The sequence below is a fragment of the Carcharhinus amblyrhynchos genome, chromosome 2 (assembly GCF_965287045.1).
Source record: "Carcharhinus amblyrhynchos chromosome 2, sCarAmb.v2.hapA, whole genome shotgun sequence".
Classification (NCBI taxonomy): Eukaryota; Metazoa; Chordata; class Chondrichthyes; order Carcharhiniformes; family Carcharhinidae; genus Carcharhinus; species Carcharhinus amblyrhynchos.
In genome coordinates this window covers 54,553,551-54,569,711 of record NC_137325.1, presented here as the reverse complement: position 1 = coordinate 54,569,711, position 16,161 = coordinate 54,553,551, and the positions used below count along the sequence as shown (strand labels likewise).

Here is a 16,161-nt window from a genome sequence, read left to right as displayed (position 1 = left end):
ATGGGCTTATCTCAAGATAAGAGATGTGGTTGCATAGAGATAGAAGGGAGGGAAAAAAACATTTTAACTCAATAGATGTTGGGAACCAGGGAGGCAACAAGACAGAGACTTTTTTGTAAGGTCTCAGCCATGTTGCATTGTAAGAACGGTATCACAATGCCATCTAAGTTTATTTATTAGTGTCCCAAGTAGCCTTGCAATGAAGTTACTGTGAAAATCCCCCAGTTGCCATATTTCGATGCCTGTTCGGATACACTGCAATGCACTTATCCAGCACGTCTTTTGGACTGTGGGAGGAAACTGGAGCACCTGAAGGAAGCCCATGCAGACGTGGGGAGAACATGTGGACTCTGCATAAACAATGGCCTAAGCCAGGAATCGAACTCCCTTGCACTGTGAGGCAGCAGTGCTAGCCACCGTCCTACCCTGGAGCTGGAAGGATTTAATCAGAAATGAGTACATGCATGTCAGACAGGCATTATAGGATGCAAGTATTAGTCTCAGTGGTAGTCCCTCAAAAGACTTAATGTTACCAGCAGACATTTTGTGATGTTGCTCAATATTATTCAGATATGCTTTATGAGATTAAGGTAATATTGCCATAGACAAAATATTTTTAGGATCACTGATTTACAACTATAAAATGTATAATCCTGTTTTTATTGCATCGTTTTCTGGGACATTGGTTTATATATCCAATTTGGAAACTGACCATATGTTGGTGGAAACTGTAAATAAGCAACCTTGATCATCACTGTTATATGTTAATCTTTTTGTCTCTCCCGTCCTCCCTTCAACTACTTTGTCTTTCTTTCTACCATCATTAACGTCCCTCATCTCCCACTCTTAAAATTGAAAGGATTTGGTAAACAAGAATTACCAGGAAAAAAAGTAAGAAATTCAGGAATCCATGACATGATGGGCTCTCATAGTTGAAGAAGGCAAACATATATAATGGCTGATGTCACTAAAAAACAAGCCTAGCAAATGCTGTAGCTGTTGTGGAAGGAGGTGTATGAGGACAGGGCCAAAAGCCTAAAGAATAGGTTAGGGGAGTGAAAAGGAGTTGGTTACTCTTTGTGTGGGTAGTGAAGGTTTAAGTGTAGAAGTACCTTCTAGTTTTTAATGATAGCATGAAGTGGAAATTCAGTTTATAATGAAGATAGTTGGGGATGCAAGTTTGAAGGGATTGAAATATGACCTTGTTTGTGAAGTGCTTGGAAATATACATACATGAAATTGGACAGTTTACATAAGAACGTAAGAAATAGGAGCAGGAGTAGGCCATCTAGCTCTTCGAACCTGCTCCGCTATTCAATAAGATCATGGCTGATCTGAAGTGGATCAGTTCCACTTTCCTGCTTTCTCCCCATAATCCTTAATTCCCTTGTCTGTCAAAAACCTATCTACCCGTGACTTAAATATATTTAGCGAGGTAGCCTCCACCACTTCAACGGGCAGAGAATTCCAGTGATTCACCACCCTTTGAGTGAAGAAGTCCCTCCTCAACTCCGATCTAAACTGCCCCCCCCCCCCCCCCCCTTATCTTGAGGCTGTGCCCTCAAGTCCTGCTATCCTTTGTAAGTGGGAAAAATCTCTCTGCCTCTACCCTATCCATCCCTTTCATTATCTTATGCGTCTCTATAAGATCCCCCCATATCCTTCTAAACTCCAACGAGTACAGACCCAGTCTATTTAGTCTCTCTTCATAGTCCAACCCCCTCATCTCCGGTATCAGCCTAGTGAACCTCCTCTGCACTCCCTCCAAGGCCAAAATATCCTTGCGCAAGTGCAGCGACCAAAACTGCACACAGTACTCCAGTTGCGGCCTCACCAGTACCCTGTACAGTTGCAGCAAGACCTCCCTACTTTTATATTCTATCCCCCTCGCTATAAAGGCCAACATTTCATTCACCTTCTTGATCACCTGCTGCACCTGCAGACTGGGTTTTTGCGACTCATGCACAAGGACCCCCAGGTCCCTCTGCACCTAGCACGCTGCAGCTTTTCGCCCTTTAAATAGTAATCCCTCCTACTATTATTTCTGCCAAAGTGGATAACCTCACACTTGCCAACATTATACTTCATCTGCCAGGTCCTCGCCCACTCGCTCAGCCTATCCAGATCCCTCTGCAGACTTTCCACTCCCTCCACGCAATTTGCTTTACCACTCATCTTCGTGTCATCAGCAAATTTTTCACCCTACACTCAGCTCCCTTCTCCAGATCATCTATATAAATGGTAAATAGCTGAGGCCTCAGCACTGATCCCTACGGCACTCCACTAGTCACCAACTGCCAATCAGAATAGCACCCATTGATACCAACTCTCTGCTTCAGCTATTTATCATTTATATAGATGATCTGGAGGAGGGAACCGAGTGCAGGGTGTCGAAATTTGCTGATGACACCAAGATTGGGGGAAAGGCAAATTGTGCGGAGGGTGTGGAGAGTCTGCAGAAGGATCTAGATAGGCTGGGCGAATGGGCCAGGAAATGGCAAATGGAATTTAACGTTGGCAAGTGTGAGGTGGTCCACTTTGGTAGGAAGAATGGTAGGAAGGACTATTACTTACGTGGCGAAAAACTGCAGCAGGCGACGGTGCAGAGGGACCTCGGGGTCCTTGTGCATGAGTCGCAAAAACCCAGCTTGCAGGTGCAGCAGGTGGTCAGGAAGGCGAATGGGATGCTGGCCTTCATAGCGAGGGGGATTGAATATAAAAGTAGGGAGGTCTTGCTGCAGCTGTATAGGGCATTGGTGAGGCCGCAGCTGGAGTACTGTGTGCAGTTTTGGGCACCGCACTTGCGCAAGGATATTTTGGCCCTGGAGGGAGTGCAGAGGAGGTTTACTAGGCTGATACCGGAGTTGAGGGGATTGAGCTATGAGGAGAGGCTGAATAAACTAGGCTTGTACTCGTTAGAGTTTAGAAGAATGAGGGGAGATCTCATTGAGACATATAAGATGATGAATGGGATGGATAGGATAGAGGTGGAGAGACTCTTCCCGCTCAAAAAAGACAGTAGGACTAGGAGGCACAGCCTCAAGATAAAGGGGAGGCGGTTTAGAACGGAGTTGAGGAGGAACTTCTTCACTCAAAGGGTGGTGAATCTCTGGAATTCTCTGCCCGTTGAAGTGGTGGAGGCTGCCTCGCTAAATATTTTTAAGAAGCGGGTTGATGGGTTCTTGATAAGAGAGGGGATTAAGGGTTATGGGGAGAGGGCGGGAAAGTGGAACTGAGCCACGACAGATCAGCCATGATCTTATTGAATGGCGGGGCAGGCTCGAAGGGCTAGATGGCCTACTCCTGCTCCTATTTCTTATGTTCTTATGTTCTTCCGATTAGACAGCCAATCCTCTATTCACGTTAACACCTTATCCCCAACTCTATGCACCCTAACCTTCTGTAGCAACCTTTTATGAGGCACCTTATCAAATGCCTTTTGAAAATCTAAAAACACCACATCCACCGGTTCCCCTTTGTCTACCGCACTAGTCATATCCTCATAGGAATCCAATAAATTCGTCAAACACGACTTCCCCTTAACAAATCCATGCTGCGTCTGCTCTATCAAACCATTTCTTTCTAGGTGCCTCGCTATTTCTTCTTTGATGACGGATTTGAGCATTTTTCCAACTACAGACGTTAAACTAACCGGCCTATAATTCCCTGCCTTTTGTCTGCTACCTTTTTTAAACAGCGGCATAACATTAGCCGTTTTCCAATCTTCCGGCACTTCCCCGGAATCCAGCGAATTTTGGTAAATAATTATTAAGGCATCCACTATCACCTCTGTCATTTCCTTCAGAACCTTGGGATGCATTCCATCCGGTCCTGGGGACTTGTCCACCTTCAGTCACAGTAGTCTATCAAGCACTACCTCTCTAGTGACAGTAATTGCATTCAGGCCTTCAACTCCTACCATCCTTCTATCTTTAATATCCGGCAAACTATTTGCGTCCTTCTCCGTGAAGACCGAGGCAAAAAACTTATTTAAGGCCTCAGCCATTTCCTCATCTCCCACCACTAAATCCCCCCTCTCATCCTCTAAGGGTCCAACATTCACTCTAGCCAGCCTCCTCCTCTTTATATATTTGTAAAAACTCTTACTGTCCCTTTTTATATTTAGTGCTAGTTTAGCTTCATAGTCTATCTTTCCTTTCTTTATCAACTTTAGATTTCAGTTTATTTTTTTAAAACTTAGTTTTACCCTTGCATGACAGAAGCATGATGCTGAAATAAGCATGTCAGAAGGAAGTGGGTACAGTTGGAAGATTTCTGATGTTATCAGTCGTATATGGTGTGATAATTTGTCTTTTGCTGGGATTTGTAATAAGGTTACAAATTATTTTTAAACGTTTAAGTCAAAACTTCAATAGGAGAATATTCTCTAAGAAAAAATATTGGATTTTTTCTCCGTATAATCTTTTGGATGAACCACAGAAGTAAAAGTAATTGAAGGATTAAAAAGACAATCACTAACATGCAGTCGGTAAAGTTTGATTGATCTGATTGTCATCCACCAGTGTGCCAGCCCTAGTAATGTAATCATTTCAGATATCTTTAATTTCATTTTTAGTAGTCATTTAAAAAAAAATTGCTGTGATCATACTATAATTAAAAATTGATTGCATAAGAAAGAAAGATTTGCATTTACTTAGCTCCTTTCAGTACCTCCGAACACCTCAGTATTTACAATCAATGAATTGCTTCTGAAGTGCCACTGTTATACATGCAAATATACACGACTAAAAGGCAGGGAAAGATTAGTTGGTCCATCAAGCATAACAAGATCGGGAATATTAAAGTATAAATGACCAGATTGTGTGTTTTAGATGTTAGTTCAGGGTTTAATGTTGCTGCTGTTTTGTGGAATTGTTAATACTTAACTGAGAGGGCAGATGGGGCCTCACGTTGAACATTGCAGCACCCTTGTCGAACATTGCAGTACTCATCAGCACAGTACAGAGGTACCTGTCTAGATTTTATGCTTAGGTCTCTGAAGTGATACTTGAACTCACAATCTTCTTGCTCAGAAGTGAGATTGCTACCTCTGACTCAAGGCCAACACCTTAGATTAGACCTTGAAGAGCATACAGACTATAAAATCCTATGTTCAATTTACAGGCACTGCCTGAGTGTTCTGGCCTCAGACTGGGCTACAGTTGGAGCAGGACAGTTGACCTCCGTACTGACTAGGAAGTGAATACATCTCAGCTTTCCACTTCTGATCACTACCCAGTGAATCCTGCTGAAAATGAGAACAGGATCAGGCTTTACCGACATAGATAGGATTTACAGACTAGCAGCACTTTATCTTGTCACCATCTTAAGGTATCACGTTATTCAAATTGTAGTAAAATTAGTTTTAATAATTAAACTGTATTGTAATATTTTATAGTGATAGAGATTTCTAGTTTTAGTGGGAATCATTAAGTTTTGTCTGCTTCATTGAATTGAAATCAACAACAACTTGTACTTCAAAGCACCTTTAATAAATTTAAATGTCCTAAAGTGCTTCACAGGAGCATGATAAAGTAAAATTAGACATCAGGCCACGAAGGATATCGGGAAAGTTGGTCAAAAGGCTTTAAGGACCATCTGAAAAGGATCATAGAATTCCTATAGTGCAGAAAGAGGCCATTCAGCCCATTGACCCTCAACCGACAACAATCCCACCCAGGCCTTATCCCCAGAACCCCACATATTTACCCTGCTTGTCCCGCCGAAACTAAGGGGCAGTTTAGCATGGGCAGTCAACCTAGCCACATCTTTGTACTGTGGGAGGAAAGTGGGACATCCAGAGGAAACCCACATGGACACGGTGAGAATGTACAAACTCCACATAGTCTTCCGAGTCTGGAATTGAATCCAGGTCCCTGGTGTTGTGAGGCAACAGTGCTAACTGCCACAGTGCCACCCAGAAATATAGGAAAAGAACTAGAGAGGCAGAAGGCTTTGGGAGTGGATTTCTTGAGTTTGGGGTGTAGATAACTGAAAGCTTGGCCGCCAATGGTCCAGTGATTAAAAGACAGACATCTCAAACACTTTGCAGCCGATGAAGTACATTTTGAAGTAGTCACTGTTATAATGTAGGCAACTTGGCAGTCAATTTATGTACAGCAGTCAGCAGTATGATGATGACCAGATGTGATGTTGATTGAGGAATAAATATTGGGCAGGACACACCCTGTCCTCCTTCCCAATAATACTATGGGATCTTTTACATTCACCCGTGCAGGTAGATGGGTCTTTGGACTTCTGAAAGACAGCAGGTGGGATTTTAAGGCGAGACCGGAAATTCCCTTCCAAGGTCAACTAAGATTTCCATTGTTGGATCCTCACCCAGGCTGATTCTGTGATAGGCAAGGTGGTAGAGTTCTCGTCAGTGTCTCTTCCATTTACACTGGAGTATCAGATTTTTGTGCTCAAGCTTTGGACAACGATTTGAATGTGGGCACTTGTGACTCTGCAGCAAGAGGTCTCCCAACAGAGCCTTTGCTGACACTGATCAAGGATCCTCAAGGGGCCAGAATTAGATGAACACATATCTCAGAAAGTTCTGGGACTGGAGGAGATTACAGTAATAGGGAGGGGTGAAGATTGAGGCATTGCTTGAATGGGACATGATGTGAGTAGGTTCTGGGCAGCAGAGCTTTGGATACCGTCAAGTTATGGAGGGTAGATTGTGGGAAGCCAGTTGGGAAGAAATGAGGTGATCAAGTCTAAAGGTAGCTAGGCATGAACGAGGATTTCAATAGCAGATGAGCAGAGACAATGACAAAGTATGAGCGATGTTTTAGAAGTAGATAGAGGTAGTTTGAGATGCTTGATTGTAAGGCTGCTAGTTCATTTCAGGGTCAAATGTGACACCAAGGTTGCAAATATTCTGGTTCAGTTTCTGACAGCTCCCAGGGGAAGGGACAGAGTTGATAGCTAGGGAGTTTGGAGCAGGAATCAAGGACATTACTTCAGTCATCCCAACATGTAATTGGAGTAAATTTCTGCTTGTCCATTACTGGATGTTGGGTAAGACATAGAGACATTAAGACACAGGGGCACCATTCAGCCTATTGATTCCACATTGGCTCGCTGTAAAACAATCATCAGTCCCATTCCAAGGCTTTATTCCATACCCTACAGGTGCCTATGTTTTTTGAAATTGTAAGGAAAAGCTGCTTAATAATTTCACAACAGTAGAGGCACCAAGAGGTGTGGTGAGGCAGAACTGAGTATCATCAGTGCACATGTGAAAGCTCTGCTTTCGGATAATGTCACTGAAGGGCAACATGCAAATGTGGAATAAGAGGAGGAAAGAAAAGATCCTTAGGGGACACTTGAGATAATGGTGCAGGATTGGAAAGGGTGGTCATTGCAAGTGATACTCTGGATAATTACATAAGAATGGAACCAGGTAAAGGCCATGTCCCACCCAGCCTGCCAGCAGTGGGAAGGCATTTGATAAAGATAGCGTAACCAACCATGTCAAAGATTGTAGACAGGGCGAGAAGGACCAGGAGGGGATAGTTTATCTTTGTCACGGTCACATACAGTGCTAGTTGTGACTTTGATCAGAACTGCTTTGGTACTCTGACATCAGAAGTTGGATTTTGAACTGTTAATGATTTTCAATAAAATCTCTGCATTGGAACCTTTGCGTATGATAAATCATTCAGTAGTTGATGATTTGTGATAATTTTGTTGCTCAGCCTGAGCAAATAATTGTCAGCAGCTGTTTCAATTCAGTGGCTTTAACATGCTTGTAAGTACTTCTCACAGAAGTTGCAATAAATTTCATTTAGACATTTATAATTATTTTTTGCTGTTTCATATGGCCAGTAGACACCAGCGTGTGCCTTTTTATCCCTTTCGTTGGAAAATATCGGTAATACGTTTTTGAGTTGATAAATTGAATGTTACAGTATTAAATCATCTTTTAATCATGGCCCTCACAGAACTTAACAATGTAAGTACATGGTGTGGTTTGGGTTGTATTTTCATCTTTAAGTGCATATGAATGGAAAATTTACCTAAACATATTCTCTATAAGAAGCCTTTTGAAAATTCTGCAACTTGAATTACTTCAATGCAGCCTGGATTTCTTGCCTTTTCAAATTATTAGAATTTTGCTTGTTGAAAATAGTGATAGACATTTTTATTTGTGTTGCGAGTAATTTTGAGAAATCAGATTAATTTTCCAAACTAATTAATTGTCATGGTCATTTACAACCCTTGGTTTGTCATGCTGTTGCTTTATAGTTGTAGCTGGAAATTACTTTCACATCTCTGTATGTCAGGGCACCAAAGTGCTTTATTACCACGACTGGGAGGTGAAGATGTAACGCAGAAAAGTTCTTTATTATATATTTTTAAATCACTTGCTATTTTGTTGCTGCTATGTTCTCATCGATTGCCTTGATGCTATATTGGAAATGGTAAGAAATTTGTTCATGTTGCCAAGGTGAAACGTCTAAATCCTAAGTTAACCTGAGCCTTCCACTAACTTCTGGACTAGAACTTAATGCTACCTAGTGGTAGCTTTGAAGGCGAGGGGACATTTAATCATGTGGGAGGGTGTGAGGCTGGGACCTGCTGCCTTCCTGTCTGAATGCTAATTGAGGCCCTCGTGTTTACTTAAGGATCGCACCTTTTGCTGCTAGTATTTAACCAGCAGCGGGTGGGGGAGCTGCCAGACAGAAAGGCTGAAAAGCCAGCCCTGTTGGGTTGTCTTGCTGGCTGCTGTGGGGAAGGTGGGGACTCTTTTTCAAAGTTGAGAGACCAGGCATCTGCAAGGGGCTCGCTGAGAGCCATGCCATTTCTTCTGACCCTTCTATCAAACATGTGTGCGCACAAGCACACACACCTATATGAGCACCCAAGGCCAGAATCTAACCCGGGTCCCTGGCGCTGTGAGGAAGCTGGTCTATTTACTGTGCCATCATACCAAGTTTTATTACATTCACCCAGCGGTAACCATTGAGAGATTGACCTAAAGATTTGTTCTGCAGTGTTTGGCAGCTACCGCGTACACATTTTTGCCTGCGGTTTCACTGTCTGCTCTACTTGATAATGTGGTTGCACTATATCAGAAGTGCGTGTTAAACAAATTCAAAGATTTAATTAATTAATTAAAATTAGGATGTAGCACTTCTTGCAGCACCAGTTCTTCAGTTCAAAACACCACACAGTACAATATGGCAGAAAGGCCTCTAAATCTATCTGAATTTGGATCTGATACAAGCACATGAAAATAACATGGGTAGCCTTTCAATTCTGTGACTTTTCATAAGGAACGTGATGAAATGTTACTGTCCAGGAACTTTGCCTTGAAAAAGTTCAAAGACCCAGATTGCTCTACCTCCTCTTGACAAGTTACCATCTTACTTATCTTGGTGTCATTGGCAAACATAGATACTGTACATTCAGTCCCCTCATTCAAGTCATTGATACAGATTGTAAGTAGTTGAGGACCCAGCACTGATCCCTGTGGCACTCAAATAGTTACATCATGCCAATCAAAAAGACGCATTTATCCGTAATCCCTGCTTTCTGTTAGCCAACCAATCCCCTACATTTATGTGCCTGATCTTGTATAATAACCTTTGTTGTGGTACCTCATCAAATTTCTTTTGCAAGGCCAAAAATACCACATCTACCAGCTCCCTTTCATCCATTTTGAATGTTAATTTGTCAAAAAAATTCTACCTGATCAAATTGTGATTATCTAAGTATCCTGCTATAACTCCTTAATAATGGATTCTAGAACTTTCCCTATGGCAGATTTTTGGTTAATTGGCTTGTAGTTTTCTCCCTTTTGCCTCCCTCTTTTTGCCTTCATTCATTACTGATGAGCAGAATTTTTTTCCAGCAAAAGACCAAAACTGTTGGCTTCATTACCTGTACTGTTCTGTAGTTACCTATTCAACCCCCTCTATTATCTGAAGCTGAACAAGGCTGCATCCAAGCTTGGTGTCATGTTTTTTCCTAGAATGAGTTTCAATTCATGTTGCATTAACATTGCCCAACTTCATCTCTGCCTCAGCTCATCCATATCTTTTATTATCACTAGACTTCACGATTCCATTGCGTTCCTGGGCTGATCTTCCGTCCCTCAAACTTAGTCACTCACGGGTGTGCTGCTCTTGCTAAAACTCGCACCAAGTCATATTCACCCATCACCCCTGTGCCCTGACTTACACTGGCTTCTCTTTAAACAAAACATTGATTTTAAAATTTTCATCCTTGTTTTCAGATCCCTTCCTGATACTTCCTGACACTCTGAGATATATTTATTATTTTCCAATTCTGGCGTTTTGCACAACCTGATGCTAATCATACCACCATTCGTAGGTGTGCATTAAGCTACTAAAATCCTAAACTCTGGAATTCCGCGCCCCCCCCCCCCCCCCCCCCCCCCCAAAACACCCCTACCTCACCAACTCTCTTTCCTCCTTTTAAGATACTCATACCTCTTTGATCAAGCTTTATTTCATTTGCCCTAATATCTCCTTATGTGATTCTGTGCCAAATTTTCTTTGATCTCTCTGCCCTGAAGCACCTTGGGGTATTTTACTGCTTTGAAAGCACGACATAAGTACAGCTATTGTGGTGACATTAGCCATTATAATTCTAAAAATATAATTTGCTTTATTGTTTGGAGTTGTACATTGAGATAACAACCTTGGTTAATAACACCCTTGTAAAATTGTCATTAATATAGTAGTTACTTATAATGGGAAAACAGCAGTGCATTTGCGTTTGAATTGACCACATACATCATGGGCAGAATTTTACAGTCCCTCCCACCGGCAGGAACTTCCAAAGTCAATGGACTTCGGAATAGCTCACTTCATTTCATGGCTGTGCCCCCACCATGACAGGGCCACAGAATTGTGCCCCATGGATGGGATTTTACAATGTCGCTTGGGTGAGACCAGAAATTCCTGCCCAAAGTCAACAGAAAGTTCCATTCTCAGACCCTTGCCCGCTCCGATTGTGCAGCAGGCGAGGTGATCGAAGTCTGGCCTACGTCTCATAGATATCTGTTATTGTATTAAAAACCTTTGTCCAGTAGATCATTGAACATCGTCCAATCCTGTGGTGTAAGATGACAAAGACATTGCGTTTTCCAAGTGTTATATTTTAATAAAACAAAACCTAACTGTTGTCAAAATTAGTTTCCTATGAAGTTAATATTGAAGTAAAACTAAATTATTTTAAAACTGACCATTTACATCTGATTGCACAGTATCGTCTAATTTGATTTCTTCATACTTGAAGTTTATTAATGAGATAATGTGAAGCTGTGCTAATTATTAATAATTTTTCTTCTCTGCAGACACTGACCCTCGGGTGTTAGAGAAACAGGAGCTACAACAGCCAACATATGTAGCTCTAAGTTATGTTAATAGGTAAGAAAACTTTTTCATACAAACAGCTAAATGAGTGCTTTATTACTTCTTGTAGAGAACCCTTTAAATCCTTTAAATCTTTAATTAAATAATTTAAAACCCTCCCTCCCCCCATGCATTAGTCCAGCCCTTAAAGGTATGTTTCATTAGGTTAATATTTAATACCCTGCATGTGAAACTTTTTTTAATGAACAAACTGATTTTGTAATTTTTCAAGTTGTGAAAATATAAGCTAGTGTGACCACCGCAAAATAGTTTTTGATATTATAGTCATTAATGTGAGCCGTAGTACAATTTTTCTTGACTTTTCCCTGTCCAGGAATCATTGAGGATGAGATTTGTGTTGGATGATGGTGCAAAATGGAAGAAGATGAATTAGTAACCCGTTTCACACTGTACAATTTTCTTTTTAATTTAAGTCGTGCATTTCAAAAGTAATTTACTGTGATATGTTTGCAATAAGGTACAATATAAATTAGTTTTCCTTGATTTCCTCACGTAAGTGTTCCTCACGCAGTGGTTTTTGATCAAGTGGATTAATTGAGCAGCTTATAGGGTGCAAAAGTCAAATGTTTATCATGCACACTGCAACGTCCAACATTTTAGCCTTAAATGTATCCTTGTAAGTACGGATCATACAATGACCTTTACTGATTTACTTCTGTTTGCTAAGGGTTAGCCAACAGGCTTCCAACTGCAATCTTTATCTTGTCAAGCCATCTTAATGTAGAATCCTGCACCTTCCCCCACATCTGATTGTTAACCAGTGGCCTCTGCTCGGAGTCTAATCGTTAAAATGCTGGATGAGAAAAGGTTTAAGTTTCCCATCAGATGTTTCCACTATTGAGTAGCCTACAGAGTACTATCCGACTAGGCTTACACGAGAAGAGCCAGTTGGATGAGATTATATTGGATAACAAAACAGATACCTCCTTACAGAATTTTACAGAACACTGTAAACACTATATCCTGAAATATTATTGGTGGGATTGTAGTAAAGATGATTATTGAAATTCCCTAGTTTAAAAAAAGATGCAAATATTGGATAGGTTTTGTGCCAGGATAAATTCAGATGAAGTAGAAAGTTTCTGAAAGAAAATTAATATTAATTATATGCCATTTTTCCTGACCCTCTCAATGCAAAGTGCTTCACTACCAGTTGAACATTATTTGAATCTCTGTTGTAATGAAGAAAAGTGCAACAGTCAGAACACACAATGAAGCTAACATGCTTAAATGCCTGGAACCCACAACTTCTGACTCAGATGGGACGGTAATATCATCAGTCAACACTGTCTATTTGGGTTGTAATCGTAGTATGATATGCCAGTCAACAGAAGAAGATTTCCCATTATTTTGCCAATCTTATTCAGAGAGGCGCCAAGGTTACATGGTGTGAAAAATAAAAATGTGATCACTGCAAGGATGAAGCAATTCAATTAAGAGGAGAATCCTGGAAAAGAACTCAGCAATTCCACAACACACTGATCAGGTCAGAGTTCTGTGGTCCTATTGCATGCAATCAGTAATGGTGGTGCACAATTAAGCAGCTAACTGGAAGAGGAGGCTTCATGGACATCCTCATCCTCAATGATGTTGTGTCCTAATACACGAGTGCAAAAGTTGAAGCTGAAGTGTTTGCAACCATCTTCAGCTAAGAAAACCGAATTGATAAAGCAGCTTCCACCTGAAGTTCCTGTCGCTACAAATGCGGGTTGTCAGTCAGTTCGATTCACGTCATGTGATATCAGTAAGTGATTAAGCACACTGGATAGAAAGGTTAAAGGCTCTTAACATTGGGGGTGGGGGTTGCCCTCTGGATGTAGGTCAGTACCCGTTTATTAATGTCTCAAATTATATGAAATATGAGCTCAAGGTAGTGTAAAGCCTAAAAGTTTAAATAGGTATGGCAGTTGCTGGCCCAATTCAAATATGAATGAAGGCAGGTCTCTTTATATGTACATTAGGAGAAATGCTAAATGCATTTAGGCATGATTAGAGCTTTAGGCTTGGCCTAGTCGTAGACTTGTAGCTTTCACAGAGACTGAAAGAGATTCTGGAAATCAAAAAATCATAGAATCAATCGCATGCACACAGCTGTGTGCGTGCACACGTACACGTTAAGCATAAGGAGAAATTGAGATCGAAAAAAAAAGATTTAGGTTAGCTGGTTTCTTGGATGCGTCAGATGTAGAAGATGTTGCTATTATTGAGAACTTGGTTTGCTGGTAGGTTTCTGGTAGAGTTGGTAGAGCAGCAGGCCCAGAGTCTGAGAAGGCAGATTATCACAGTCATTCCGAGATAGAATTTCTAGGCGCCATGTAACTGGTTGATAGCATCTTGATTGGTGCAAACTTTCTGTTGCCAAGAAAGGTAGCTTGGGGCAAACTTAAAACAATTGCATCTGGCATACAGCCCAGCCAAAAAAGAAAATGACAATAAGAACTTGTAACAGAGTTAGTGTATCAATCCTTAAAATTCATGATCCTTTTAAATGCCAACCCACCTGCCAATGCACTTTAGCCTCTTAACAGGATGCACTGGTATGCTGGGACTTGACATCCAGTATGCCCCTTGGCCAAAACTGGTGCCGTGTTCTTTTCCACCCTCTTCCACATGCATTAATGAAGCTCGATCCTGTAGCTGAAAATCATAGGAACATAGGAATTAGGAGCAATAGTAGGCAAGTTCAGCCCTTCAAGCCTGCTCTGTCATTCAGTCTGATCTTTCCCTGCTTTTAAATCCACCTCCCCACTGTTCATCTTATCCCTTTATCCCATTTTTTTATTAGGAATGTATCCATCTCCTTGAAATCATTCAAGGATTCAAACTCCATCTCACTATGCGAGTTCCACAAATTTACCACCCTCTGCGAGAAGTAGTTCCTCTTCATCTCAGTTTCAGTGCCTCCATCTATACCTGTGACCGCTTGTCCTAGAATGCCCCATAAGAGGAAACATTTGGTTTACATTTACTTTATCAATCCTTTCAAAATTTTATAAATCTCCATCAGATCCCCTCTCATCCTTCTGAACTCCAGCGAGTGTAAGCCTGAACTGTTTAACTTCTCCTCATATGTCAACCCTTTCATCCCGGGAATCAATCTGGTGAACCTCCTCAGAACTGCCCCCAATGCCACCACATCCTTCCTCAAAAAAGGAGATCAGAACTGGACACCGTATTCCAGATGTGATCTCATCAACACTCTACACAATTGCAACACACTTTTCTACTTTTATCCTTCAGCCCTATTACAATAAATATCGTCATTCCATTTGCCTTTTTATTACATGCTGTACCTGCACACCGATTTTCTGTAATTCATGAACGTAGATACCCAGGTTCCTCTGCCTGGATGCATTTTGAATCTGCTTTCCACTTAGGTAATAATTTGTCTTTTTATTTTTCCTGCCAAAATGCATAACCTAACACTTATCAACATGAAACTCCATTTGTCGAATTTTGGCCCATTCTCTTCACCTATCTGTATCTGTCTGTAAAATCTTTATATCCTCTTCACTGTCCATTTTCCCACCTATTTTAGTATCATCCGCAAATTTTGCTATGTTACACTCTGTCCCTGCTTGCAGATCATTTATATAGGTTGAAAATAGTCCACAGTTTTTGCACTGGTCTTCACCCCCATCCCAGACTTGAAAGAGAGGTTCAGCACATTCCTAAAGAAGTGACATGTTGTGAGAGTCACACAAATATGCACATTAGATTTTTCCTCTTAAATAAACTTAACCTCTTTATCATATTTCTCACCTTCTGGACAAAATATTTAGATTCTTTGTTGATATTTTTCATACTCAAGTTAATTCATTCTCCTTACTATAATCATTCATCTATTTCAGTTAAAAATTTCAGTGAATGTTTTATATTTTAAGAAATAGTTGAGCAAATTACATGTTCAGGCGGTCCTCAATTTTCCAGTGTGTTTTAAAAACCTGTGGTTGAAAGTACTGAAGATGGCCACATGAGGGAGCACTCTTACAGAGCGCAGAAGAATGAAAATAACTAGATGTGACTGAAAATTGCTGTGGGATAGGCTAACGTGATTTTCTGCTTGCATGGCTCACCATAGAATATTCCTATTTTATTTTCAATATTTAAGTTGTGTATAACTTAAAATACAATTTTATGCTAATGTTTGTTTTTACACTTCTGTATTTTGGTAATGCAGTGTTTTATGGCAAAATGCCATTGCATTGCTGTCATCTCAAATCATAGAATCCCTACAGTGCAGAAGGAGGCCACTCAGTCCATCAAGTCTGCACTGACTCTCTGATAGAGCATCTCATGCAGGCCCACTCCTGCCATACCCCCGTAACCCCATTAATCCCCCTAACCTATTTAGTTTTCAGAATTGATAATTCTTTATATGGTGTTGGTAGGTGTGTAGAATGTGTAAAATGAAGTATTTAGATCAAAGCTGTCATTTAACAGGAAGCTGATTGAGACAAATCCTAAATGCTTTTGTGTATTCAGCAGCCAGTAACACAGACGGTTTTACTTATACATGAATATTTTCACACCCTAGATTTTTGAGGATATTTGGAGATGGGATCGTAATAAGAAATTTAACGTAATAGATCCAGACAAATGATCTCTCTGCAAATTAAATTTTAATGCAAAAAGTGCCATAATGACCATTTTAACTGTACTTAATTAGCCTTCAGCTGAAGAAAAATGAAAGCACATTTCCGTTGCTACTGAGGACCTGGTCAACTGCCAAAAACAAAATCTAGAC

General features: G+C 40.8%; 1 protein-coding gene across 1 annotated transcript in view; it reads left to right on the top strand.

Moving 5' to 3' along the window:
* Window positions 1-16,161, top strand: part of jazf1b (JAZF zinc finger 1b) — a 261,570-nt gene that overhangs the window by 124,409 nt on the left and 121,000 nt on the right. Inside the window, exon 2 of the mRNA XM_080216210.1 lies at window positions 11,336-11,408. Within this exon, the coding sequence (XP_080072336.1) occupies window positions 11,336-11,408 (73 nt within the window). The remainder of the gene's footprint in view (window positions 1-11,335; window positions 11,409-16,161) is intronic.